Source organism: Melozone crissalis, unplaced genomic scaffold (assembly GCF_028551555.1).
Source record: "Melozone crissalis strain CALT ecotype California unplaced genomic scaffold, PUWL_Pcris_2 ptg000027l_1, whole genome shotgun sequence".
NCBI lineage: Eukaryota > Metazoa > Chordata > Aves > Passeriformes > Passerellidae > Melozone > Melozone crissalis.
This window is the reverse complement of record NW_026535805.1, coordinates 23,973,299-23,999,739: the sequence shown is the minus strand read 5'-3', so window position 1 is coordinate 23,999,739 and position 26,441 is coordinate 23,973,299. Positions and strand designations below refer to the sequence as shown.

Sequence of the window (26,441 nt, the reverse complement as noted above, 5' to 3'; positions counted from 1 at the left end):
CCCGTCCTCTTTTCCTCTCTTTTTCTTTTGCCATCCGAAAGAGCTGTCAGTTGCCGACAGACTACATTTAGAGGTATCGGCAAAAGGGAAAAAAAGTCAGAGACACTCCTGAAAGAAGGAGACCGTGACACTAACTCTTCCAGCTCTGCTGGGACGAGCGGCTTTGGCCGCTGTTTTTTTTACCCTTATCCCGAAAGACACTTTCCCCTTTTCCCTCTGACGAGAAGATAAGGGGGAGGAAAGCGAGGGCACCAGAGCTGCACCTCCAAAATGGGAGGTCGGTTCCTGCTGACGCTCGCCGTCCTCTCGGTGCTGCTGAGCCGCTGCCAGGTAAGTGCCCGCGGCGTGGGGGACAGCAATGCCTGCACCGGGGGGTCCCTGCCCCGGGGATGCCGGGGACAGGAATGCCTGCACCGGGGGGTCCCTGCCCCGGGGGTCCCGCAGGGATGCCGGGGTCTGTCGCTGCCGCTTGCAGCCGTGAGGAGCGGGCAGGGGGTGCCCGCCGGGGCCGGGCTGGGGAGCGGGCTGCTCGGGGGCTGACGGCCGCTGTCCCCGCCACGCAGGTTGGCTCCTCCGGGGTCTTCGAGCTGAAGCTGCAGGAGTTTGTCAATAAGAAGGGGCTGCTCAGCAACCGCAATTGCTGCCGCGGGGGCGGCCCCGGCGCCGGCGGGCTCCAGCAGTGCGACTGCAAGACCTTCTTCCGCGTCTGCCTCAAGCACTACCAGGCCAGCGTGTCCCCCGAGCCGCCCTGCACCTACGGCAGCGCCATCACCCCCGTGCTCGGCGCCAACTCCTTCAGCGTCCCCGACGGCGCGGGCGGTGCCGACCCCGCCTTCAGCAATCCCATCCGCTTCCCCTTCGGCTTCACCTGGCCCGTAAGTGGGGGCGATGCTGGAGGGGGCGGCACATATCCATCCCGTCCCGTCCCGTGCCATTCCAAGAGGCCACCAATCCCCTTGAAGTGTGAAGATGGGAGGGGGATAATGACTGCTGACTCCTGGGGACTGGTGGCACTGTCCCTTGGGCCTACCTGCTCTCATGCTCTCCTGGTGGGTTGTGTCTCCTTCTTTTCACAGGGCACCTTCTCGCTCATCATTGAGGCTCTGCACACGGACTCACCTGATGACCTCACCACTGGTAAGTGCCCTGAAACACTTTTCCCCATAATAATCCCAGTCCTGCACCCTATTTTGTCCCCTCTCTCTGCAGTGTGTAGCACATTCTCCTCTACAGCAGAGCTGTGGCAACAGAGGCCAACCTGTTGGCATGCAGCCATGTCATCCTGCCTCTGCAGCTCCCCTCCCACCAGAGACCCCCTATGCCCTGCCTGCTTTGGGCTCTCTAACCACTCTCCTCTCCACTTCCCCACAGAAAACCCTGAGCGCCTCATCAGCCGCCTGGCCACCCAGAGACACTTGGCAGTGGGTGAAGAGTGGTCCCAGGACCTGCACAGCAGCGGCCGCACCGACCTCAAGTACTCCTATCGCTTCGTGTGCGACGAGCACTACTACGGAGAAGGCTGCTCCGTCTTCTGCCGGCCCCGGGATGATGCCTTTGGTCACTTCACCTGTGGAGAGCGTGGCGAGAAAGTCTGCAACCCGGGCTGGAAAGGCCAGTACTGCACTGAGCGTAAGTGTCACCTCCTTGTCTCCTTGGGTGCCCCTTGCAGCAGCGTCTCCTGAGCTCTTGGGGTTGGCAGAGGGCTGATTCTCTGACATCAGGCCCCATGGGGAGGGAGAACCAAGCAATGGTGGATGGATGTCTGGTTCCATGCCCAAGCCTTACCAGTGTGAGGGATGGGAGATCTCAGCATTGCCACAGAAAGTTAATGCAGACAGCCCCTTCTCAAGCCAACAAAATGTCAGTGCCAACACTACACTCTTGCTCATTTGCTTTAGACCATTTAATCTGGAAGCAAAATGTTCAGCAGTTGATTGAGGATTTATTAAAATATATCAGGACTACTTTTTATACCTATCCACCCTCCAGCCACACAACTTTGATATCATCACCTACAGGGTACATAGCTTCAGGGGAGGGAGCTAGGCTTTGGCAACATCCACGTGACATACCCTTGTGGGTAGGCTTGCTATGGTCTGATCCTCTGTTGCCTTGTATTAAGAAAAATATCGGGAATTCCAAGACATTCTCTATGGCTTTTAGACTGCACATTTCTCATTTGGGGTACTCATATGCTGCCACTAACAATTTCTGCACGTGGGGCCACGAGAACGTTCAACTTATTCCTCATCTCTCTTCTGTCCCATTGCCATGATAATTAATACCAATAAAGTAGTGAGGGACATGAAACATACCCCAGAGCTTGAAGTTTATGAGGAATGTGGTGTGTTGGTACAGCAGGAAAAGCTGGGACAGTAAGCAGATCACAGACAGGATAGTCCAGGATGTCAGATACTTTCCGGTTGTACGAGATTCCGCCCTTTGTAGATCCATAGCAGTGTACACCCAAATGTGCCCACAGAGCCCCTGCTGCAGCCTGTGATGGCATTCTCTGTTTGTGTGTATACACGGGTCTGAAATACGCTGGCAGATGACGTACTGGGCCTGTGCTCCTCTGCAGTCATCAAAGGGCCAGGCAGGCAGGAAGAAAACAGTTCCAGGCTGCAAAGCAGCCTCTCAGCTTTCTTCTTGTTGTGTTTTTGTTTCTCTTTAAACCCACCTACACTGTGGTCTCAGCTGAGCTGCTATCAAACCATTCCTGATTGATTATTCGCACTGTTAGTGAGGGCTAGGATGCTTTTAGCAGTTCATGGTAAGATGTTGTACAATAAACAGCAGGCAAAGGGGCTTGCATTTTCTTTGATAGTGTTTTAAATGGGAGTTACAACCTTTCCTATGATCAAAAGTGCCTAGCCCAGTTGTGTCAAGGGGTGGGGAAAAAGGAAGCATTTTGATAATGAGCTCTTTTGGGGCTGTCAGCACTTTTGAATGCCTGTACATCTCTGCTATTCCCACAGCGAAGCAGAAGGCTGTCCATCTTTCTTGACTCATTACGTTCGTTCTTTGCTGTGTTTTCCCTCTCAGAAAAAAACCCCAGCTTTTAGCACTGACACAAACCTACTAGGCAGGGGAGATGTGTTTATGTGTGCATGCAAAAAGAATGTTTTGCCGTTAGTGAGTGGAGCTGCCAGTTGCAGATTGCTTCCCGTTGCCTTGCCCCCAGCTCCATTCTTTCCAACTTGGAGGCGATCTGATTATCAGCACTGATTCTTTCTTTCTTTTTCTTCCCCCCTCCTTCCCCTCGCATGCCATTGTCTCCGGCTGGCTTTGTTGAATTAAAACTTTGCAGTGCCTGCTTAATGAGTTCCATAACCAGGCGAAGTAATGAGCAGAAGTCCCTTTTTTCCCTTCTCTCATCCTCCCTCCCGCTGGCCCGGTTACCTCTTTTACCAGGGCTGCACCCACCCGCCCGCCCCTTTTCGGAGCAGGGCAGAGGGGGGAAGGAGGGAGGGAGGAAGAACTTTAGACTTATTTATTTGAATAAGAAAAAAAAAGTTTTTTTGCAGCGAAATCACGCGCGTGCCATAGATTAGCTGTGGGCAGGGATAGGCTGCCCGGTCGCCGGCCGCCGGCCCCATTGGCTCCGGGGCCGGGGTATTGTTGCAGTGGGGCAGCTGCTGGGAGAGAATAGACAATAGAGCAGCTGTCTTGCACTGGCACCCTGCACACCAGCTGTCCACTCTTATCTGCACACACACTTTCGGGGGATATTAAGAGGTGGAGCTGTGTGCATAGAATTGGAAAAAAGGACTTCTGACCCTCACTGGGAAGGGAAGGGGGGTGAGGGGCTATGGGGAAGGGAGCAATTGTGAGCCCTCTTTTGTCTGTGTGCAACTGTATTAAGAAGAATGCTCATCCCTGGTGATAAGTAAAGTGCCCAGTTACGGGGCAAGATCAATACTCCTTCAGACTCCAGAGATTAATTCAGCTGCGCTTAACTGCCCCAACCCAGTAAAAGGGACTCACTCCCCACCCACAAGGTGCTCCCAGACTCAGACTTGTAAAAGAGAATTGTTTTGGCACCAGTGCTGATGTCTTTCCCTGCTTGGTTTGTTTACAGCGATTTGTTTGCCTGGATGTGACGAGCAGCACGGCTTTTGCGACAAGCCGGGGGAATGCAAGTAAGTTTTCCACTCCCTTCCTGCTTCCTTCTTTGTCTTTCAGTGTTGATGCTCTGGTGTTAAATAAGCCATTGGACATTTGAAGGGTTGGTTTAAAGGCCTTTCATCATATTAGATGGAAATTTGAAATATCCGGTTGATGCCAGATCAAAGTATTATTCCATAAGTCAAACATCACTGCCATTAATATTAACCTAATGGGTTTACAGTGCTGTGTGTAAGATTTGGCTCTTTGTTATTAGAGTAAGCAAATTAACTATCAGCCATGGGTCTATCTAAGGAAGTGGAAGAAATAGCTAGGGCTGATGAAAGCTGATGCTACGGTTGGACTTGGTGACTTTCTCACATGAAGGATCACCGAGGGCTTTTAGGAAACTTGATCCCTGGCATCAGTGTGCTTGCAGAGTTTGTGACAGGCTTTCCAACTGGGAGAATTCTAAATCTGAAGAGAATTTTTTGTCATCTTTTTTTTCAGGTGCAGAGTCGGCTGGCAGGGGCGATATTGTGATGAGTGCATCCGATACCCAGGCTGCCTTCATGGTACCTGTCAGCAGCCGTGGCAGTGCAACTGCCAGGAAGGCTGGGGTGGCCTCTTCTGCAACCAGGGTGAGTTCTCAGTCCTTGCCTGAGCATCTCTTTTAAAATGCAGAAAGCAGGCAACTATTTTCAGCTCGCCCACTGTCTGCTAGTCTTGCAAAGTAGCAAGCATATTGGCTGCTCTCTTTAAAAAAGGAAAATATATCTTTTACAGACCTGAACTACTGCACTCACCACAAGCCCTGCAAGAATGGTGCCACGTGCACCAACACTGGTCAGGGGAGCTACACTTGTTCGTGCAGACCTGGGTATACAGGCTCCAACTGCGAGATTGAAATCAATGAATGTGACGCCAACCCTTGCAAGAATGGTGGAAGCTGCACCGTAAGTTGTTTGCTAAACTCCTCCAAGGGAGGAGTTAATGTCAGTTTTACTAATTTTTAAAATCCCTTTTTGGATTTCAGAGCAAGTTCAGACAATGTTTTGATAGTTTCTCGTTTCCTCCCCCCAGGATCTGGAGAACAGCTACTCCTGTACCTGCCCCCCAGGCTTCTACGGGAAGAACTGTGAGCTGAGCGCCATGACTTGTGCGGACGGGCCGTGCTTCAACGGCGGCCGCTGCACCGACAACCCTGACGGGGGCTACAGCTGCCGCTGCCCACTGGGTTATTCTGGCTTCAACTGTGAAAAGAAAATCGACTACTGCAGTTCCAGCCCTTGTGCTAATGGTAAGGCCAAACAGCATACCCTTACTTTGGTGTCTGGTCTGGACATAACAAGGCCTACTGATCAAGGCACACTGATCAATCATAGAGTCATAGAATGGTCTGGGTTGGAAGGCGCCTTAAAGGTCATCTAGTTCCAAAACCCTGCCATGGGCAAAGACACCTTTCACTAGACCAGGCTGTTGAAAGCCCCATCGAATCTGGCCTTGAACACTGCCAGGGATTGAACATCCACCACTTCTCTGGGCAACTTGTTCTCTCACAGTAAAGAATTTTTTCATTGCATCTTATCTAAACCTGCTCTCTTTCAGTTTAAAGTCATTCTGCCTTGCCCTACCACTATATTCTCTTGTAAAAAAGTCCTTGTCATGTCAATAGTTGACTTGATGGAGGAGGATCTCTACTAAGAAAGCAGTGGCAATGGCCACTGGCTTGGGCCATTGCTTCAGATTGCATTTTCTGATGGGGTGGCTGTGGCCAAGTAACTTGGTCTGAAGCTTCATGCATGAAAACGTGGAAGATTATACTTTCAAATCCTTTACAAAGAGTCTTAGAGGTCTGTGGATGCAAATGCCACACAAGTGCTAAACATTATTACTTGTAATCTGGTAACAGTAATTTTCCTGTTTTGATTAAACTCTAGTGAAGACTTTCTGTACTGTAATCCTCCTTATTCATTGCCACTCAAACTCTGTAACATGAGATGTGGTGTTAATCTGACCCGGACTAGTGTTCTGGTTCAAGCTGAGTGAAATGTTAAAAAAGGAATAGAATTGAGAATGAAAAATAAATCTGCTTAACAAAAATCTTTCTTAAAAACATGTGCTTTTTATGTTGGATTAGACTTGTCAAAGGTCAAGCTGACCTTTCCTCAGCTGCTGGTTATACCTTTTGCCTCAAGAGCAGCAAGTGGGGGGCTGTTGTGTCTGGCTGCCCACCACTCAGCTCTTCCCCCTTGCTGTGTTGCAGGGGCCCAGTGTGTGGATTTGGGCAACTCCTATATCTGCCAGTGCCAGGCTGGCTTCACTGGGAGGCACTGCGATGACAACGTGGACGACTGCGCCTCCTTCCCCTGCGTCAACGGAGGGACCTGCCAGGATGGCATCAATGACTACTCCTGCACCTGCCCCCCAGGATACAACGGGAAGAACTGCAGCACCCCGGTGAGCAGATGCGAACACAACCCTTGCCACAATGGGGCCACCTGCCACGAGAGGAACAACCGCTACGTGTGTGAGTGTGCCCGGGGCTACGGCGGCCTCAACTGCCAGTTCCTGCTCCCGGAGCCGCCGCAGGGCCCCGTCATCGTGGACTTCACTGAAAAGTACACGGAAGGCCAGAACTCCCAGTTCCCCTGGATCGCTGTCTGCGCTGGGATTATTCTGGTCCTCATGCTGCTGCTGGGCTGTGCTGCCGTGGTGGTGTGCGTCAGGCTCCGAGTGCAGAAGAGGCACCACCAGCCTGATGCCTGCAGGAGTGAGACCGAGACTATGAATAACCTGGCAAACTGCCAGCGTGAGAAGGACATTTCCATAAGTGTCATTGGTGCCACTCAGATTAAAAACACAAATAAGAAAGTAGACTTTCACAGCGATAACTCTGATAAAAATGGCTACAAAGTCAGATACCCATCAGTGGATTACAATTTGGTGCATGAACTCAAGAATGAGGACTCAGTTAAGGAGGAGCACAGCAAATGCGAAGCCAAGTGTGAAACGTATGATTCAGAGGCAGAGGAGAAAAGTGCAGTACAACTAAAGAGGTATCTCACATCTGAGGGCAGGGGGCAGCTTGGCTTTGAAGGGGGAGTTTATATCTCATAGGTAGCCTTAAGCAACAGTCATCTGACTTGTCCTTTCTCTTTTTGCCTTCAATAGTGATACTTCTGAAAGAAAGCGACCAGATTCAGTATATTCCACTTCAAAGGACACAAAGTACCAGTCGGTGTATGTCATATCAGAAGAGAAAGATGAGTGCATCATAGCAACTGAGGTTAGTAGGGTTGGAACAGCAGAGAAAAGTCTGCAGCTCCCAACTAATACATCCCAGGGCAGATAAACTCTTTTCCATGATGACACTCAGTGGTTTGTACCTGTTGAAATCCAGACAGCTTGAGTTTATGATGCTGTGGATGTTGTAAAGACAAGCTCAGTGACTTGCTGCTGTGCATGTTGTGGGTTGACAAGTTTTGTAGACTAGGGTACAATGGCTGAGGTGTGCTGACCCACTCCTTGGTGTGCTTTATGCAGAGTCCTGACCCTCTGCAGCCTTACAGCCCTCTTCATATGTTTCTTAAACCTCTCCTGATCTCTACTTGTGTCTTCTCTTTCCAGGTGTAAACCAGAGGTCATATGGCAAGGTGGTTGTTCAGAACAATTTCAGAGGAGACGTGCCCCAATGAATGCTGCTGAAAGAGGAATGGGAGATAGATTCCTTCACTGACTGCTGCTGAGAAACTAAATTCAGGCTTGAGCTGGTTCTCTACTGAAGTTAGCAAAGTGACTGCAAAATAAAGAAACAAGATGGACACCAGGCAAGGGTCTGTGTTCAAGGATTACTGTTGCACTGCCTTTTATGAATTTTATCATTGCACTATGGTCAGTTGCTTTTCTATATATATTTAAATGAATGGACTTAATTACTACATAAGAAGCATGCACTGCCTGAAGTGTATATTTTGGATTATTATGAGCCAGTCTTTTCTTGAATTAGAGACACAAACACTGCCTTTATTGTCTTTTTTGATACTAAAATGTGTTTTTACTAGGTGAGAAAAAGTGTGTTATTTTTTTGAATCTGTAAAAATATTTTCATGATAATTGTAAAGCTTGAGTATTTTGTGATGTTCATTTTTTTATAATTTAAATTTTTTGGTAAATATGTACAAAGGCACTTCGGGTCTATGTGACTATATTTTTTTGTATATAAATGTATTTATGGAATATTGTGCAAATGTTATTTGATTTTTTTTACCGTTTTGTTAATGAAGAAATTCATTTTTAAAATATTTTTCCAAAATAAATATTATTAATGATAACCAGAGTGCTATGTTTATTCCATATCTGATGATGAACTGACTGAACTTTGCAACCAGGCATCTGACAGGCCTGTGTGGACTCATGGGGGCATTGAGTAGGACTGAGACTTATTGCAAAGATTGGGGAACAACTTGTTGTCTGTAGACCATCCATCTTTCCCCTCCTAACCTTCTGACCTTTTGACCCCATGGCTGTGCTCAGTCTTACCCCTAAGGCAAATGGCAAAACCTTGAGTAATATTTGCCCCGTCATGTTGGGCTGTGTGTTTATGTAAACACATATGGAGTCACTTCCTGAGGAAGAGCAAGAGTTGAGTGCACTCCATTGCAATCCAGACCTGGAGCATGTCATGACTCAACTCCTCATTTTTTGAAAGCTCAAACACTTGCCTGGAGTCCAGGGGAGTTTGGGACACACCAGCAAGGGAGAGCTCCTAGCTCAGGTCCTTGTTGTGCTCCAATGGGCTGTGAGCTCCCCCAGATCTCCTTCTCCAGGAAATAACAGTGAGCTGTAACAGTGAACTGACTGGTGGCCACAACTCCCCTGACTAAACACCTACTGAAGTACCAGCTGTGTCTTTGGTTTCTGCTCTGCCCCTGGTGCCTGCTGCCTTCATAGTGGGACAGTGTGATCCCATTCCCTGGCTTGGCTCTGAATGCTCAGGCAATTTCCCCAATTTAGTTTGCTCTAATGAGCTCGCCTTCATGTTGTGCTGCATGTTAATCTGCAGAGACCCTTCAGAAACAGGCAAAGGGTTCTTCCACTTCAGGAAAATAAGGAAAATCTAGGGAATAATCTCATTTTTACTCAATTGTGGGCCACCTTCTGCAGCTTTGCGAAGATGGTGAAAATCCTCTGTCCCCATTCACTTCAGGGGAGGGGGATGATATCCTAAACACAAGGAGTGGGATAGCAGATAGAATGAAGCAATTATTGCAGCTGGTGATCTTTATGTATTCCCCTTATTTTAGTGTGCATAAGTACATGAACCACTGGAACTCCACTTTTGTCTGAGGTCAGTGGAAAACTCACACTGACTGCACAGGCTTGTCTGTTCATAAGCTTAGCTTTTTGCAAAGTGAAACCTTACACAAGGCATACAGGCTCACTTCCCACAAAGTGTCTTGATGAAGTTATCATCTTCATCTATCCCAAAGTGTCCTTTAAAGGAAAGTTTTCATAAGGAGAGTGACATGAGAAAACCATCCTGTCAGTGACAGTCTGAACAGCAGTTTTAATTTGAGCAGTGACATAACAACCTGCCAATAATCAGTCAATGCATCCTATATTAAATGAGGCATGATGGTGTGAATGGCAGCAGGTGCTCAGTGCAACATAATCTCACAGATTGGACAGAAAAGTGAGCCTTGGAAGGTGTTGTTGCTATCTTTGTTGCTCATTTGTTTTCCAACCTTGGCCAAAGTGCTTTATTTCTCTGTATTTCCTCTTTCTCCCAAGCTTTATGGAGCAGGCTCATCTCTCATGATGTACTGCACTTTGCAGTCAGTGCCATGGTCTTGGCTAGGCTTTCTTAACGCTGCTTCTGTAGAAACAGCAGTAACAAAAGGAAGGCCATCAGTGGTTGAGTACTTCTGCAACATCAAGTCTTCAGTGCTACAGCAGGATCTACTTTAATTTACTGTCAGGTAAAGGTCTGGAAAAGCACACAGCTCTGCTCTTGTGAAAATGCACAGTGTGATGGTGTTCGCAGGGATTTTAGGATGAGGGAAGAGATGAGAATCTTGACTTCATGTTTTAGAAGGTTGATTTATTATTTTATGATATATATTATAAGAAAATTATATACTAAAACTGTACTAAAAGAATAGAAGAAAGGATTTAATCAGAAAGCTAGAAAGGAAAGGAATGAAAATAAAATCTTGTGACTGACTGGAGAGTCTGAGACAGCTGGAATGTGATTGGCTATTAATTAAAAACAACTACATGAGATTAATTAAAGATGCACTTGTTGCATTCTACAGCAGCAGATAATTATTGTTTTTCTTTTCTTTTGAGGTTTCTCAGCTTCTCAGGAGAAAAAATCCTAGCAAAAGATTTTTCAGAAAAGATATCCATAACAGCACAGCATTGGTATCTACCTATCTTTGCTTACAAATAAAACACCTTTGGAAAGATAAGTTTTTCCAAGTGTTCTAATTATCAGCAATGCTGAGTTTGGTGAGTGACAGAAAACTATAGGCAAAAGGAAGGACATGGTCCTGTCTTTCTGAAACACCTCCTGAAATGATAGCTACACAGATCAGCCCAATGACTTCTTCTATTTCTGTCTTGAGCAAGGTTAAGGCTACAGTCACACACAGGATTTATTTCTTCTACAGAATCAGCAAGTCCCCCAGCCCTGAGTGGCTCTCAGTGACCAGAGTGGGTTGAGGTACGCAGTGTGGAGCACTGGTCCCTTCTCCTCACCTCACTTGGGCCTTACTGAGTAAAAAAATGGGTGATCTGGGCAGGGGGTGGAAGTGGAGCATGTCTTGCTTGGGAGAGAGGATGGCAGATGCAGGTGTGGAGCCATGTGTGCAGGTGGAGCACAATGTGGCCAAGGGGCAGTGACAGGGCAGTGCTCACTCCAAAGAACAGCAGGAACCTCCTGGTCAGCAGGGTCTCTGAACGGCCTCCCCATTCTAAAACGAGAGGAGAGCCTTCCTGGGGAGTCCATTTAGCTGGGACAGCTGAGAATTCAGGGCCCATTCCAAAGCCCATTAAGTTAATGGAAAGGTTCCAGCAAACTGCAGGGACATGTGGCACCGTGCCCTCCTGACACAGCACATCTCCGTCTCTCCCCAGGGAAGCCGCAGGCACTGATGCAGCGTGTGGCTCTCCAGGTGGTGGACAGGAAACCTGCGGCTGGTCCAGCCAGGCCTGTGCCCTGAGCATCATCCCCCTGGAGCCAGGGCTTTGGGGGCCTGGGGTCCCTCCTCAGGCTGGCACTGTGGCACTGTTAATTCAACCTGCAACATCTCCTTCTCTCCGTCCCCCAGCATCCATCCCTCCTTGTTTGGGGCCAGTACTCAACTGGGTGGCCAGAGAGGACACCCCTCAGCCCACACCTCTGCCAGCCTGTGTCTCTGTGGCAGGTGGCATTTGCATTGTTGGCACAGACAGGACATGTCAAGAAATTAGAAGCCCTGAAGAAGCAGGCGAGATTAGGTGCTGGGAGATATTATCTGCCCTGGTGGTAGACAGAGATTTCTTAAGAGTGTCACATCTTTCAATACATAGAAAACTTTAGGTTCAGACATCAGTCTTAGGTTTAATTGCAAGACGCAGTTTTATAAATTGATTTAAATTTATATTTGTGCTTCTTTTGTACACAGTGCAGGACAGTTTGTGTGTCAGGAAATTTGGGTGCTATTCCTGGCTCCACCACAGACCTGATACATAGCCTTGGGAGAGGAAGGATGGTCTTGTGGTCAAGCACTGCAGAGGGACTCAGGAGGGCCCCCTTCTATTTCCAGCACTCCTTCCAGACTTCCTGTGCAACCTTGGACCTGTGTCACTTAATCTTTCCAGGACCTTAGGAAAATGGGGGCCTCCTGGTTGCTCTAATAGGGAGAAGGTCATTTGTGCTTGTGAGAGGATACCGTGGTGGTGGGGAATGCTAAAACACCCTTTGAGGCAAGTAAGGCTATTTCCTATTTCTGCACATCAGACCGCTTGTCTGTGAGGTGTGAGCTATTTTTGCAGAGCACTTTCAGATGCCTGCATGGAATAGAGCCCCCTCTCACAATTGAAACATCCATCATCTCAGAGAGGATATGCAAACCCTGCACTGGCAGCGAGGAGACAAACTGGAAGGGGGAGGGAATGTGTGTGCACAGTGTGTGCAGGGGGAATGTGATAGAGCTGTGTGTCCATGGCCCAGAGAGGATGTCACACACCACAGTGTTGGCATGGATGGCCACAGGGCCATCAGCCTCCTCCTGCAGATCAGAATCTGCAATCAAGGTCTGTAATCATCTCTGCTGTAGGTAGATTCTTTTACAGCAAAACAATTTGGAAGGTAGAGATATAGATTAAACTCAGCTTGGAACTATGAGGGTCAAGGAGGAAAGCTGCAGAAATGATACAGATGGTATTTTTTCACTGACAGACCCTGGGAAGCTTCCCTGTTGTTGCAGCCTAACATCCAAAGTCATGTACTCAAAAAAAAATTATCTGAGAACTATTCCTAGGCCAAATCCCAACCTGAGAAGCAGTCTCTTCTGACACCTGACATCTACTTGTGTCAGAAGAATGAGGAGCCTCTGTTCCCTTCCCTCCTTGGGAGGTACATTTTTCACCTTGCTTGTAAGACCTGGCTTTCTGTCTGTGTCTGGGTTACCTGCTATGCAAATCAGAGAAATCAAGAGCCTGGCCAAAAAGACCCAACAGGTACTGAGAGGCAGATTTTCAGATGAAACCTTGAGCCTGCTGTTGTGACAACAGGACAGCTGATGCTGCTGCTCTCAGTGAAGCAGAGGTGGGTCACAGACCCACTGCCACTGGGGGCTTGCTGCCTTGTCAGTGGGCCAGGGCCGTGTAGGAGGTGGGGCTGGGGGTCACAGCATCCTTGTGACAGGTTGGCATTTTTTCTTAGGAAGAAACACCCTCAGTCTTTTCTACTGCTGCTGCAGCACCAATAAATTCAACACTGCTGGGGCTGCTCTCTGGCCCTATAGCCAGTCAGTGTGGGTCAGTCTGCACCCACAGTGCTAAATTGCCTTACTCCATCAATCAGCTGCTTACATCCACCCTGCCTGTGAGGGATGGCTCCTGCTTTGTGCCAAGGAACAGCCTGGGACTCTGATAACTGTGGGGCAAAAGCTTGGCAGGGACCACCGTAGCAGTCCAACACTACAAATGATTGCATTTTAGTGACCAGAATCTGCTTTTCCAGGACAGGTGTATCCAGAGTATCTTAGTGGCGTGTTCAGGAATGCCTTACTCCTTGGCACAGATGAGGAATGGTGTGTGTCAGCTGCGGCAGTAACTCTGAGGGTCAGTGCAGATCCATTTCACCTGCTAGGGCAACTATATGAACTGGCATTGCTTACTTTACAGCCTGCCTTATGCATGTGTTACGTGTGGATGAAGCTATATTGAAAAAAGTTATGTACATCAGTGTAGATGTATGTCTCTGCACTGATTGTTTATCAGTTTCTTTCCCTTGTTTATTTATCTAAAGTGTGCCAGTGAAGAGGCAAGTTTGTACCACTGTGTTCTCCAGAGCATGGCTGTGCAGCTATAAAGAAGCAAGTATCATTAAAAAGTTACATGGCTGTTTGGATAAGGTTTGAGTGCTTGCAGCGAGTTAGTGCATCTTCACATGGTAATTTCCCAGGGTGCTGGAGGCTGAGCAGGAGAAAGGATCAGAACGGGGCTGACCTGTGTTCTTTTTCATAACATGAAACTAGAACTTTGTGGGGACAGCACTTTTCTGTGGGAAAGAACACAGCAGATAGACAAATCTGACCAGCCCTTATTGCAGCAAGGATGTGCTGCAGAGCCATTTCTGCTCCCACCATTGCCAGGACATTCATGCTGGAGGCAGCTGATGGTCATTTCTAATCAGAATTTTTACGTACCAGAAAACTATGCTTTATGACACTTACAAGTCAATGCTTTTACAAAGGAGATTTTCAGTGGGGAAAATGTTTTTCAGCAATGGTAAACTAAAATACCCTCTTGAAAATCTCTTATGAGTTTCATTTTCTTCATGAAGCAAGATAGCAAAATGACAAGTGTTTCCCAGTAAACAACAAATTATCTATAAACTTCCTTTTCTTTTTTTTTTTTCCCCAAAATTAGAACTGATCTGGGAATTTTGTCTCATTAAAAAGTTGTATATTTTACTTTTGATTTTGCTTTAGAATGCAAGCATTTTTAAAGATAAGTTCTCCCCCTTATCCCATTTTTTGGCCCTAAGTAGCACTTCAGGGTCCTGAGGAGGGTTGTACTTAGTATAAGCAAACTGCATTTTTGGACAGATATCAGAAAATACTTTTAATGGTAGCCTGGAAAAGGAAAAACTGGTATTCTCAAGCACATCTAATTACATGAGGCAAAATGTGTTATGAGGTATGAACTTTACTGTAATATTTTACCATTAGTCTAAACAATTCAGGAAGTTTTCAGTGAAAATACGTTAACTAAAACCTAAGCTATGTCAAACCACACACTCATCTACATTTAAAATAAACATTGTATGGAGGAGAACCAGGTCTTCTGCATGATCCATGTTCTGCAACCAAGACAATTTGGCTATTAGTTGTGTGCTTTCCTTTTTAAGGCACTTAGAGATTTTCCTTTACAAGGTTTTCCGTACATGCAAACGGGGGTGTTTACCAAGGCCACCTGTCTGAAAAATGTGAGCCTCTCACTTCAGTCTGGTTTTACCTTAGTGTGAATCAAAGGGCCCATGGAATTCTCCATTGGCTTGCAGTGGTGATGGCTTGGCACAGCTGCTGCTCCTGTGACTGCGGGCGTCACAGGACTTTCTTTGGAAAAGTCGGATGCCCATTACTCTCACTCAAAGCCAGCAGGATTGTTCAGAGCAAAAACCAACGTGGAACTACTACATATCCTGCTTGTCACATCCTGTATCTTAATTTTCTTTCTTTTTTTTTCTGTATCAATTTAAAGAAAGGAATTGTGAAAAATGTATGGTGTTGTGTAAGTTCTTCTAATTGACTTCAGGAAGTGTTATCTGGAATGGCAGTTGTGAGCACACAAACTCAGCAGACTTATCTGCGTTATCTAATTACCAGACTATAAAGTTCTGCTGACATTTCCTTTTGATAAATACAATACACTGCTTTCTTTATCTATCTGTATTAAAGAAACAATGTTCTCCTAAATCCAACCCCATGCATACTTTTTACTAAAACAACATTATAAACCCCAAGACTAACAGAAATGTTGTCACAACGTCAACAGTCTTAAATGAAAACAGTGGCTTTCAGGTGGTAGGAAACCACTACAAATCTCAATGTTTTAACTGTGAACAAGCATGAAACAGATTTCACAGATATTTATTAATCAAAAAAGAGACCTAGAAAAAGAAAATGGTGACAAAGGGCAGCATTATTACATGTATGCTTACATTTCTTCACTAGTGCTGTGTTTACACACAGAAATAGAGAATCAGAATCATTTAGGTTGGAAAAGATCCTTAATATCAAGTCCAACTGTTAACCCAGCACTGCCAAATGCACCACTAAACCATGTCCCCAAATGCCACATCTACACATCTTTTATATGTTATTTTATACTATAAATTACTGTTTACCATAAGTTGTTTACTCCAGGCTAGACTCTCAGGCTGTACTTCTGCACATGCACAGGAGGGTTTTTGATGATTGTGGAAAGCAGCTGTGCCAAACTAGCTTTGCTGCTGGACGTCTACAGGTAATAGACCTCAAGGAAAATGCCTCTGAACAACGCTTGTTGCTGTTTGATTTTCTGTTGTCTCCTGATTCACCAGGCTCAGATGCCTCCTGCATTGGGAAGAGGAAGGGCAAGAGGCAGCCAAGGGTTGTTGTAGGGTTGAGGTAAGGCACGACATGGTTTTGCTTGGGGAACGCTGCTCCTCTGGACAGTGTCAGGGTGGGGAAAGGCAGGTGAGGAACCTCCTCCCCAGCTCTGTGGGCTACCCTGGCTGTGCTTGATCTGAGCAAGGAGCTCTGACAGAAGGCAAAAGTGACATGGAAACCTTGCAACACCTGTAGCACCAAACCCCCAGTTGGTACGCTCTCTGCATTTGCATTTACCTCAATGAGAATTCGGCACCGGGGGGGCCACAATGGCTGTGAATCCTTTGGCACCTGTACTCACCCCACAGGCACTGTGTGCCCCCACCTCTGTGACCAGCTAACCAGGACACACCAAAAATTAGAGGCTGCAAAAATGTTCAACAAAGGAAATGGTATGTTCAGTGCTTTTAGAATCTATGCTTTAAAAAAAAGAAGGAGCTCACAAGTGAAAGAGAAAAGCTGTGATAAGATGTAAACACACATTGTAGATCAAATGTAGCCACCGAGTTCTGGGGATGTTCCAAAGATCACTTTTCTATCAGTTAGAAAAGATACCCATTTCTGTCAGAAATGCTAAAGGAAGTGTTAATGACTGGAATAAATAACAGGTGCTGGGAGCAGCTGTTACTGATTAATGACTTGTCTTTTTTTAAATAGGTTTTCTGTTGGGGGAATCAGAAGTTTTCAGTAATACTCCTTTGTAAGACATTAGAGGAATGGTTTTTTTCCCTTTTTCTAATAATGTGCTCCATTATTTCTAAGGCTAAACAGATTCAAGATTTAATCTAAATTAATATTTGAATTTCAGGCCATCAATAATTGAGGAGGATTCAAACCACAATACTTCTCAATTACACAAATTACTTGCTTTCTTTAATTTATTTTTTCTGCCAATTTCCTTCTTGTTTTCTCTCACTGTTTTTGTTCCCTGCTCTCTCCTTCCCTTTACCTCTCTACACCCCTCTTTCTTTTTACCTGAGCTACCTGGAGATGGTGCTTCCAATGCTGGTTATATTTGGTCCTAAAGTTGGTTTTTTAATAAGCATATGAAGGATGATGAGATTGAATGTCACAAGAAAGACTGCCACTGTTGCCATTTCTCAATGATGAAGTAATTTAGAAGTCACTGAGGACAGCTCAGGGAAAACATCTGCTCTGTGCCTTGAGGCCATCAGGGAAACAAACAAAACAGTGTGATGGAAAAGAATACGGAAAATACAGTAATAATTAGAATTAATTCTTATTAAATAATTTTATATGCATGTAAACCCACTTCAGAAATAATGGCAACTACCATAATACCTCAATTTTAGCAAAAATGGCACAGGGGCTTCTATCCTGGCCCCTTTGAAGTCAATGGCAAGGCTGGTATTGACTCAGATGGAGACAGAATATCTTACAGAAATCTATGTCACACAAGACTGCCTTTCCAGTAGTCTAGAGCCCCATCTCCCTGCATCCTAAAATGCCAGTTCCCATCTCTGCACTTCAAAGCAGGTGGCCTCATAACTGAATGGACTTCAGAACTGGTGGAGGTGGTGGGGCACGTAGGAAGGCTTTGGTGTCATAATAAAATGTTAGAGTTTCCTCACTAAAGAGTAAGTAAATATGAACAGTAAGAACAATTTCAAGAGCTTAGCATGCTTTAGAAAAGTATTCTTGTTCCTATCAACTGTGAGGCAACAGTAGAGACAATAAGGAATAGAATTCAAGCCTTAATAAGGCTTTACCATACCTGAGGCATGTTATGTGTTACATACTCTTCCTAGGTGAGTTTCTGTACTTAATGTTCATTAAAATTCTTTCTCTCTTTCTTTTCAAGTGGTAATGTAAAATCATCACCAAAGACAAGATGCAGTATGAAATAAACACAGAGATTTTTTCCAGTTTAGAGAGAGCTGAAGTCTTGCTTTGCATCCTGACTGTTTGTGAGCATGCAGAAACTCTGAGTTATCTTCATCTGATCTGGTTTTTTTTTCACTCACTTGTCTGAAGTTGTTAAAAATGCTGTCAAGCCATGACTTCCATATACTGACCAACTTAATTCTCTTTGCTCACACAAGGAAAACATACTTATTTTGCAACAGAGCCTTAACTGGGGAGAGCGCTGCACTATTCTATACAACACTGGTTAGTTGTGACAATTTTGAAGAGAAAGCAGACACAACTGTTAATATGAGGGGAGGAGGAGAAGGTTATGGCTAGGCAAAAGGTAATGACATGGATGACATGGGCCAGTAGCTCATGATCGATCTATGAGGATAAATCAGTTCCTGTTGTGTGCTGTGCACCATGGCACCCACCGAGTGTGGTTCCAGGTGTAATGGCACTTGCTGTGTCCCCACTGCCATCTCCCAAGTGCTGTGACACCAGGGCTGTGTGTGCTCCCACTGAAACCCAGCACGGCCCTCAGCCCACTTGCAAAATGAGGAGATTGAAGGTTGATGGAGCAAAGACACATGGATATGGTCCCAAACAATTCTAGAGCATCCTGCACAGTGGTGTCTATTTGCCATCCACCCGCTGTATTTCTCACCTGTAACCACATCTAAGATTTTTTTAGCTGACATGACCAAAACAAAAACAATCTCTGCATTTAGAATTGCTGATTACTATGAACACTTCACAATGGTTCCAAGGAAACATCCTGGGTCTAAAACAGTTTCCAAAAACATGAAGTACCAGCCTTAAGGGATATCTTTGGATGTGCATCCAAGTCATGACCATCCCCAACGGGTTTAAAGTTCTTCAAGAAGTATTCCCTCTCCCCAAAGAAATCCATTCCACAGTTTTCAGCATCCCTCTCTGACAACCAGGATTTCAAATCCCTTTATCTGGAGACAAACAGAAAGAGTGTGCTTGTGGTGAATAATTTGAGCTGATATTCTTGCCAGCTGTTAAGGGACACATGCAAAAAAAGAAAAAAAAAATCAGTGACATCTGGTCAGCACTGATATGTCCTAACAGAAGTACTTGTTTGGGAGTGGGGAAGGGGTGGTGGGGGTAAAGAGAAATACCATCTCCATGCACCTCCTTGCCCCCTTTTGAAAACTGAAAGCGATAACATTGACCACAGCAACTGGAACAAAAATCGCAACTTACATCATGGGGAAACAGTGACATTACATTAGCCCTTATTACACAATGGTTGAGCAGTTGCTTTCACACACTAAGCTTTCAACTTTAACTTTTTTTTCCCCTTAAGCTACACAATGGATTTTTTTGCTGAGTTGGAAAATATCAGGAGACAGGCAGAAAACCTTCCTTTTGTTCCTTCATCCTGCCAAGCACCTCATCATAAAGATTTTTTCCCTTCTGTTCTGTTTTTCTTTCCCAACTTCCTTTCCCCTTTTCACCCTCCCCCACTTTTTTGTCAAATAAATGTGACTAATTAACAGCATGGCTCCTCTCCACTAAATCGTAAAACCAGCTCCTTTAATTTCATGAAGGTGATAACACTGCATCCTGGTTTCTTCTTGGGAAGTAGACTTGTAAACTACCTTCCAAAGTGCTTTGATTCAAGTGATGGTTTTCTTGGGCCTCAAACTGGAGGACAAGCTGGCTTTAGTTCAATAGGAACTTCAGCTCTCTCCTTCTCTTTTAGGCCTGCTCACTGAGGTACACCCAGCACAAGGCAGTAGATAATAGAAATCCCAGAATGGAAACACATAAAAAAAAAGTTGTTTCCTGGGGTCAACAAAGGACAGGAAAAGAGCCAACAATCACTTAAATAAACAGTATTCAGAGAAACAAAAAAACCAAAAAAAACCCACAAAAACCCCAAAACTAAAAACCCACAGCAACAACAAAAAACCCCCAATGCCCAAAATACCACAAAAACTCTCAAACCAAAAAATAACAAAAAAGCCCTTAGCCTTACATATGAGGGAAGCAATGGTTTAAAGCAACCCACTGCTCATTCTGCTTATGTTTAATACTGTTAGGAAAAGGAAATCAAAACCAAATAAAATTTGGAGGGCACTTATTCTCAGAAAAACAACTTTTTCCCCCGCTTCCCACCTCATAACTATAGTCTGTTTTTATATAACACTTTTCATCATCAGAGCAGTAATGTCTGCCGGGTGGACATTTCCTGGGGATTATTAACTAGCTGAAGGTTAACGACTTTCTGCTGCACCTCAAACCAACAGCTCCTCCCGACTTCTCAGTAACTCTTTAAAAATACTGCTTATCAAGATTAGAAGAGTGAAAGACTAATCATGAGTCTTGTACTTGACAGTATCTTAGAAGAAGCATGACAAGAAAGAGATGAAAAATGTCTTTAGCTGCAAGAAAAAGATACAATTCATTATTTCTGAATTCTGCACTGTGATTTCCTGTTAACATGGCAAAAATCACCCATACCAGCAATAATGCCAGTAAGTTCTGACTTCTTAGAGAAACGATAGGGCAATTGCAGGGGAGAAAAGGCAAGTGAATTTACCCTGTTGTGAGAAAATGCTTTGCCTTCAGTTCCAGAATGCTCAAGGAAAAATCCAGATTTGACAATAGGCAGATGATCTGTAAATTTAAGGCATGGAAAGCCATTTGCTCTCCAATGCAATGGCTCAGCTGTTAGAACATAGCCTTTCAGAGTTTCCTGGTTGGAAAAGTTTAGTCTTGCAGAAAACAGTTTTAAGGCAGGTGACAAGGGTCAGGGCTCTGAGAAATCTGTGGAAATGGTGGGTCTTGCTCTTCTTGAGAACCTGTGTAAAGAAGGGTATGTGAGGACACGTGATTTATCTTTGTCATTCTTTTGAGCTCCGCTTCTCACATTTCCCTCTGCACTTTGGTGTTAGACACTGGCTCTCTGCTCACAAGAGTGGGTGAGGTGTTCTGAGTAAACCCATTTGGAACGAGAGACCTGGAGTCTCCTTTAAAGGAAGGAGCCCTAACTCTTGAATAGCTGCTTCCAGAAACACAAAACCTATCAGAACACATGTCAAGATCAGCTGAGACACTCAATTCTATCTAATCTGCTTCTTCCTCATTGCAATCTCTTCTTGGAAACATGAGTTCAAATGGGTGAGACATTTCAGGCCAAGAGAGAAGAGGAATACTTGTGTCTCCAGTTTGCTGTGGTGCCACTTTTTACCTTGTGAAGCTTTGTGCATGGAACTCATATCCTGCAGGATATCAGTAAAAAGCTATATACGTCCCTAGCATTTAAGGCCTCAAAACAAGAATTCACTGGCACACTAGCTCCTTCTGTCCATATGTTCAGAGGCTGTCTTTGCTCTATAAGAAAAATCCAGTATATTCCATATCAACATCAAAAGGTTAAAGAAAGGTAATTCTTGATTCTAGTACTTAGAATTACTTATTTATTTTAAATTTATTTATCAAACACCTAGAAATAAAGAAATGAAGCAAATATATATATATATTTCTACACATGTGTATCTTAATCCCTATCTCTGACATACATGCACACATATACCACACACATCACCATATTCTGTTTCTTTCTATGGACTCCTCAGAGATTTTAAAATTTATTTCATGAAATTTAATTGTTCCTTCAAATATTTTTGAGACTGTCTTCAATGAATTTCTGATCGGGTGAGTGGCAGCCATTATCTTCTTTAGAACTCCCACAACTAGAATATATTTTTGGACAAAGGTGTTCTCACAGTCAGGAGAGGGGTCTAGTACTTCTGGATCATAGTTCTCACACTGAATTGATGACAAGCTATTGGGCTAACTCCTGTGCTCCAATTTCCTATCTCCAAAAACTGAATTGTTGCACTTGTACTTCTTGTAGTGTTTTAGAAGCACCTCTGAACATTAGCACTCCAGTTATTCCCTTCAAAACAAAGTAGAAATAGCAGCGGGATCAGTTGTCAGGAAGTAAGTAGCAGCCTCAGAGAAAGCAAACAGCCCTTCAGAGTGCATACAGCACTCCAAGTACAGTATAATCAGCACTTCAGGTGCAATGGCTTGGGAAGAAAAGTGTTGTATAATTAGATGAGCAGAAGTGGTGAGGTTCAGTGGTGAGTGGCAGCGAAAGCCTTTTGGATTATGAGTCCTTTTAGAGCAGCCAGAACTATTTATTTAAATTGTTGATCTTGTGTGGCTGATTTTCAATGTTTTTTATCACTGAAGCAGCATTGAATTACAGAGTGTCACAGGTCGAATATGAGAGCAGAACTATCAGATGATCTGACTGATAAGAAACATTTCTGTGGTAGAATAACTGACAAAATAAAAGCCAGTCACATCAGGAACATTGCTCTGAACTGAGCTTAACTTTATGAGGATCAGTCTAAAGGTTGCGATAACAAATAACCAAATATAAATCTTATTTACATGATTCATTCAACCGTGGCACCTTGAGTCAGCAGTGAAGGATCAGGTACTAACACACAATAAAGTCATAGGATGGGATTGAAATTACACCTTCCAGGACCTCGTACAGGAGCTAAACAAGACTGAGGCACAAAGGGATTGATTTAGAAACCCAGTTCCCCATTGCTGGGTACCTGCTTGGTACCATTTAGCTTCTGAGCTTTGGATCACATAGTTCCCTAAAATTCCCTCATCCATAAAGCTACAGGAGCTTTGTGATTCTGGGGGCAGGCACCTGCCTTCAGGCCCAGCTGACTGAACTTTGGAAACATCTATGCCCTGCCTGAGAACCCTAACAGGGCTGACCTCTGGATCCTAATGCATCCCAAGGCATGGAGGCCCGTTCAAAGGATGCTAGGTGGGGTGGGGTGGGTGATTGCTTAACTGACTGAGCACAAAGAGAAAGACAAAGTGTGAGCATAGAAGGAAAAAATGTATGGTTTGCAGACATCGTAGTTTGCTGATAAACTGGCAGCAGCAGAAATGATGCAAATGATCTTCTCAGCTGAATAATTAGGAAATTTAGTGGGGAGGAAGGCAAACACAGTCCTATCCAGAAGAGAGTCCAGTTGAAGATAATGGCATTCATGCAAGCAGTTCATCACTCATAACCTGCGATGGTCAAGCTGATAGCCAAATTAAATATCTGAAATAGATTCTTGTTTAAGGAGCGTGAGAAGAAATTCTGCTTTGACAGAACTAAAGACTGGCCTATCCAAACTAGAAATTGAAACAAATGCAGATAACTTCTGTGAAGTTCATACAGAAAAATCTGAGGAATTAGTATGTGCTGAAAAAAAGTCTGCTGGAGACAGTTTGCCAGTAGTCTGTGACTGCGCTATTCCTAAGAACCTTGCAGAACTTTACAAGCAACTCAGAATTAGCACTAATAGAGGCTATTTTGAGTCACAGAGAATTTTCAACTGTGAGGTATTTCTGATTTTTCTATTCCTCCTTTTCTCTTGATGCTTTCTGATCCTCAGCTGCATTGCAGAGCCTGACATGGCAGGGAGGTCAGCTTCAGCAGGTAAGATCAAAGCCCACAGGCAGGCACAGCTTCACACTGTGCTCTCTGGCCAACCCATTTTCATTAATGGAGACACAATCCAAAGACTGCTGCAACTCTTGGCACATATGTAGCTGTGGGACTAAATCCCTCCGTACCGGTTTTTGCAGAAACACAACAGGGATCTCTGCTCCTTGCTCTGGCCTGTCATCTTTTCAGTGATTGCAAGTAACAAAAAAGAGAAGTGTGTGTGTCTGGGGAGAGAGCAGCACATTCTGCAGTAGGTGGACGGGGTCACGGCGCGTGTGCATGGCCCGAGTGGCAGTGTGCAGTGTACGCCTGAAGCAATGTGCACTTACAATTAGTTGAATTTCACTGTGTTGGAGATGGAAGCTGACAGGCCACCACACAAAACCTCCCTGCAGCCAGACTCATGCTGAGATCCAGAGCGGAAAAGGATTTTAACTGAAAGGCTTTGAAGGCTTTAAATATGGAGGCAGTGAATTCATGCACTGTTTACCTTTGCAGGCCTGGCTTTGACTCTGTCTTTCATTTTGTTTTAATGAAGTAGGTGGTCTCATGTAATTCCCAATTATCGTAAAACTCCAGTGCCCTAAACCCCATAGCTTACAAGTTATGAATATTCACTGAGGCTCACCAAATTCTGAAGAGCTGACAATATTGCAGCATTTAGACATAAACAGCTCAAAACAGGTGTATCTTCACAGAACTGTCTATTACAGGCATGTAACAGCTTCTGAAGAAGCATGTGCTGGTGACTCCACTGGGATACTGGATTAAGTGGACCAGAGGTCTGAGCCACTGTGGAAATTTGTTTCCAGCTGAAATTTCCAGCATTCTGCCATTCACAGTCTATTTATTCCAGTACTGATCTAACTTAAGAATAGATCAAGTGATTCAGAGGAAGGTCAGAAACCTCTGGATGATGTTTGTATCTGTCCCTGAATTTTTTTTCCTGGTTTGTAGCCTAAGAGATGAAGACTAGTATATAACATACAATGCATGTTTTAGCTTACCCATTTATGATATCTGAATGACATTCTTCTTAATACAAATCCTCACCCTTTGTGATTCACAGACCTTATATCCCACAGCATACCGTGCAGATGGGCTCATCCTACAAACTCTACATCTTGGCTCTGCCATTTAACTTCCTTGTCCACAGCAGGACATTCATTCCAACTCTTTATCCACGGCAGCAAAATTAACCTTGCACCTACCCTACTAGTAAACCTCTGAGCAAAGTAAGTTTAACTTCATTTGAACTGAGAAAGGATAGTAGAAAGGAAAGGCTTCAGCCAAAGCCCAGATAGCTCAGTTGTCATTACATGTACTTCTGACTTGCAGTCCTCTAAGTGGTTGCTCTTCATCCTCCTGCCTAGAGATGGACTGAGGATCAGGTGAGACCAATGCCTACTAAACCATTACTTCCTCCTATGGCCTCCTGAATACTTTAAGCTAGCAAGCAAGCAACAGCTTTCTTTTAGATTTTGGTAACACCCTGAGAATTCCCACTCTTCAGACTGTGAGCTACAAGGGAATTCAGTGTGCACAGACAGCTTTGATCGTGGACCATGTTCATTAATGTCCAGACTGAAGCTGCTGAAAGTTTCCTTTTTTTTTTTTTTTTTTGTTGAGAGAAATCAAACTGGGGGATCACCAATGAGAACTGAAAGGGAATATCTTTCATGTAGATGTATCACTTATTTCTTTCCAGCTCTAGAGAAATGCAGTAGAGATTATATATGCCTGTGAGGACCACTTCCAGCCTTCCACATGGATCGCCTCTAGCCACAGTCCATCTGATGATGGAAAGGGAACTATGGGAGCTCAGGAGGGCACCACATGAGGGATAAGCATGTTTTTTTTGAATCTACTTTGAGAACTGAGTGCTGCTTTCCTTTGTACCTAGTCTGCCAATGAACAGTGATGCTTGATGTAGGTGACGAGAAGGACATTTGTGTATGTGTGAGAGGAGCACGTATGGTAAAGACCTGCACAAGGCACAATGTGCAAAAGACAGATTCCTCCTAATTTTAAGGCCTCTCTCATTCCTTGTCCATGCATCCCATATCCCATGCATCTATGTGTCATAACTGTACTAGCACACAAACTTCTCATGAACTGAAGTGTTGGGAGTAGCTCATTCAGATGTCAGGTAATCCATGAGCAGCATGGATCCTTCTTCCACTTGAAGATTGCCTGATGGGAACTCACCATCTTAATACTTTTGTATGTGTCCCTGAAAGGGAAAACAGATAGTTACAAGGCGCATTTTCCACTTTTTGAGGTTTGGTTTGACAGCGTTGCTGGCAGCTCTGACACCCTTCACTGCTTTTCTTCTTGTCTGCAGTGGGGCAGGCCCAGCTTTACCTTGTGGAAAACATCACTGGCCAGCACCAGACTGGCTTTGAGCAGGCTTTGGAGCACCTGTTGGTGCCCCAGCTAGCCAGACCATCCTGGCATCTCTGATGTCCCATGGCAAAATCAGCATTCCCAGGAGGTATCTGAAGGACACAAGGTAGGCGGCTGTGGCTTACAGTGTAATTGAAAGTCCTCCTCACAAAATCTTCACAACAGGGAAGGTGTCAGCTGCTCAGAGAAACACTGATCAAATAAAAGATTAAAGCTCTCCTCTTAAGGGCATTATTTTTTATTAAGCTATCAAAGTTCACATTTTATTTCTTCCTACATTATTTTAACATCTTAGATTGAGCTCACTTTGTCAGGTCCCCCCTCACATAAACTTATTAAAGTTCTTCGGACATATCTGCTCGTGAGCCCCGATGTCCCTACATGCACATCAGTGAAAGCTGGGCTTAGACCTTGGTCCTGCTTTGCAGACAGAATTTTAACTATAGACCCTTAGGTCCCAGGGAGTGGGCTTGATAGCCTGATGGGTCCTTTCAGAGCCCCATCCTACCACCAACACTCTTCTGGGGCCACCAAAAAACAATGGTATCCACCTGCAGGGCACTGCTGGCCTGGGGCCTTACTACCCCTCAGCCTCCCCAGGATCTGTGTTGACAAGAGGTCTTTACCACTTCAGAGGACTCCCCTTTGCCCTGAAGTCTTTTGTTGCCTGAAAGAGC

General features: G+C 44.9%; 1 protein-coding gene across 1 annotated transcript; it reads left to right on the top strand.

The window, feature by feature from the left end:
• The first annotated feature begins 270 nt into the window (after positions 1–270).
• On the top strand, positions 271–8,297 carry DLL1 (delta like canonical Notch ligand 1). Its single transcript, XM_054280093.1, has 11 exons — positions 271–330; positions 564–875; positions 1,077–1,137; positions 1,372–1,629; positions 4,082–4,142; positions 4,618–4,748; positions 4,894–5,063; positions 5,191–5,407; positions 6,374–7,166; positions 7,282–7,396; positions 7,738–8,297. Exons 1-11 carry the CDS (start codon positions 271–273, stop codon positions 7,741–7,743), a joined length of 2,184 nt encoding a protein of 727 aa, XP_054136068.1. The 3' UTR covers positions 7,744–8,297.
• Positions 8,298–26,441: the final 18,144 nt, after the last annotated feature.

What these genes read in the sequence shown, in the direction of transcription:
- DLL1 (XM_054280093.1), top strand. Translation starts at nt 271, where the DNA reads ATGGGAGGTCGGTTCCTGCTGACGCTCGCCGTCCTCTCGGTGCTGCTG. An exon ending in ACCTGATGACCTCACCACTG is followed by an intron (nt 1,138 to 1,371) that starts GTAAGTGCCCTG and finishes ACTTCCCCACAG; the next exon opens with AAAACCCTGAGCGCCTCATC. An exon ending in AGGCCAGTACTGCACTGAGC is followed by an intron (nt 1,630 to 4,081) that starts GTAAGTGTCACC and finishes GTTTGTTTACAG; the next exon opens with CGATTTGTTTGCCTGGATGT.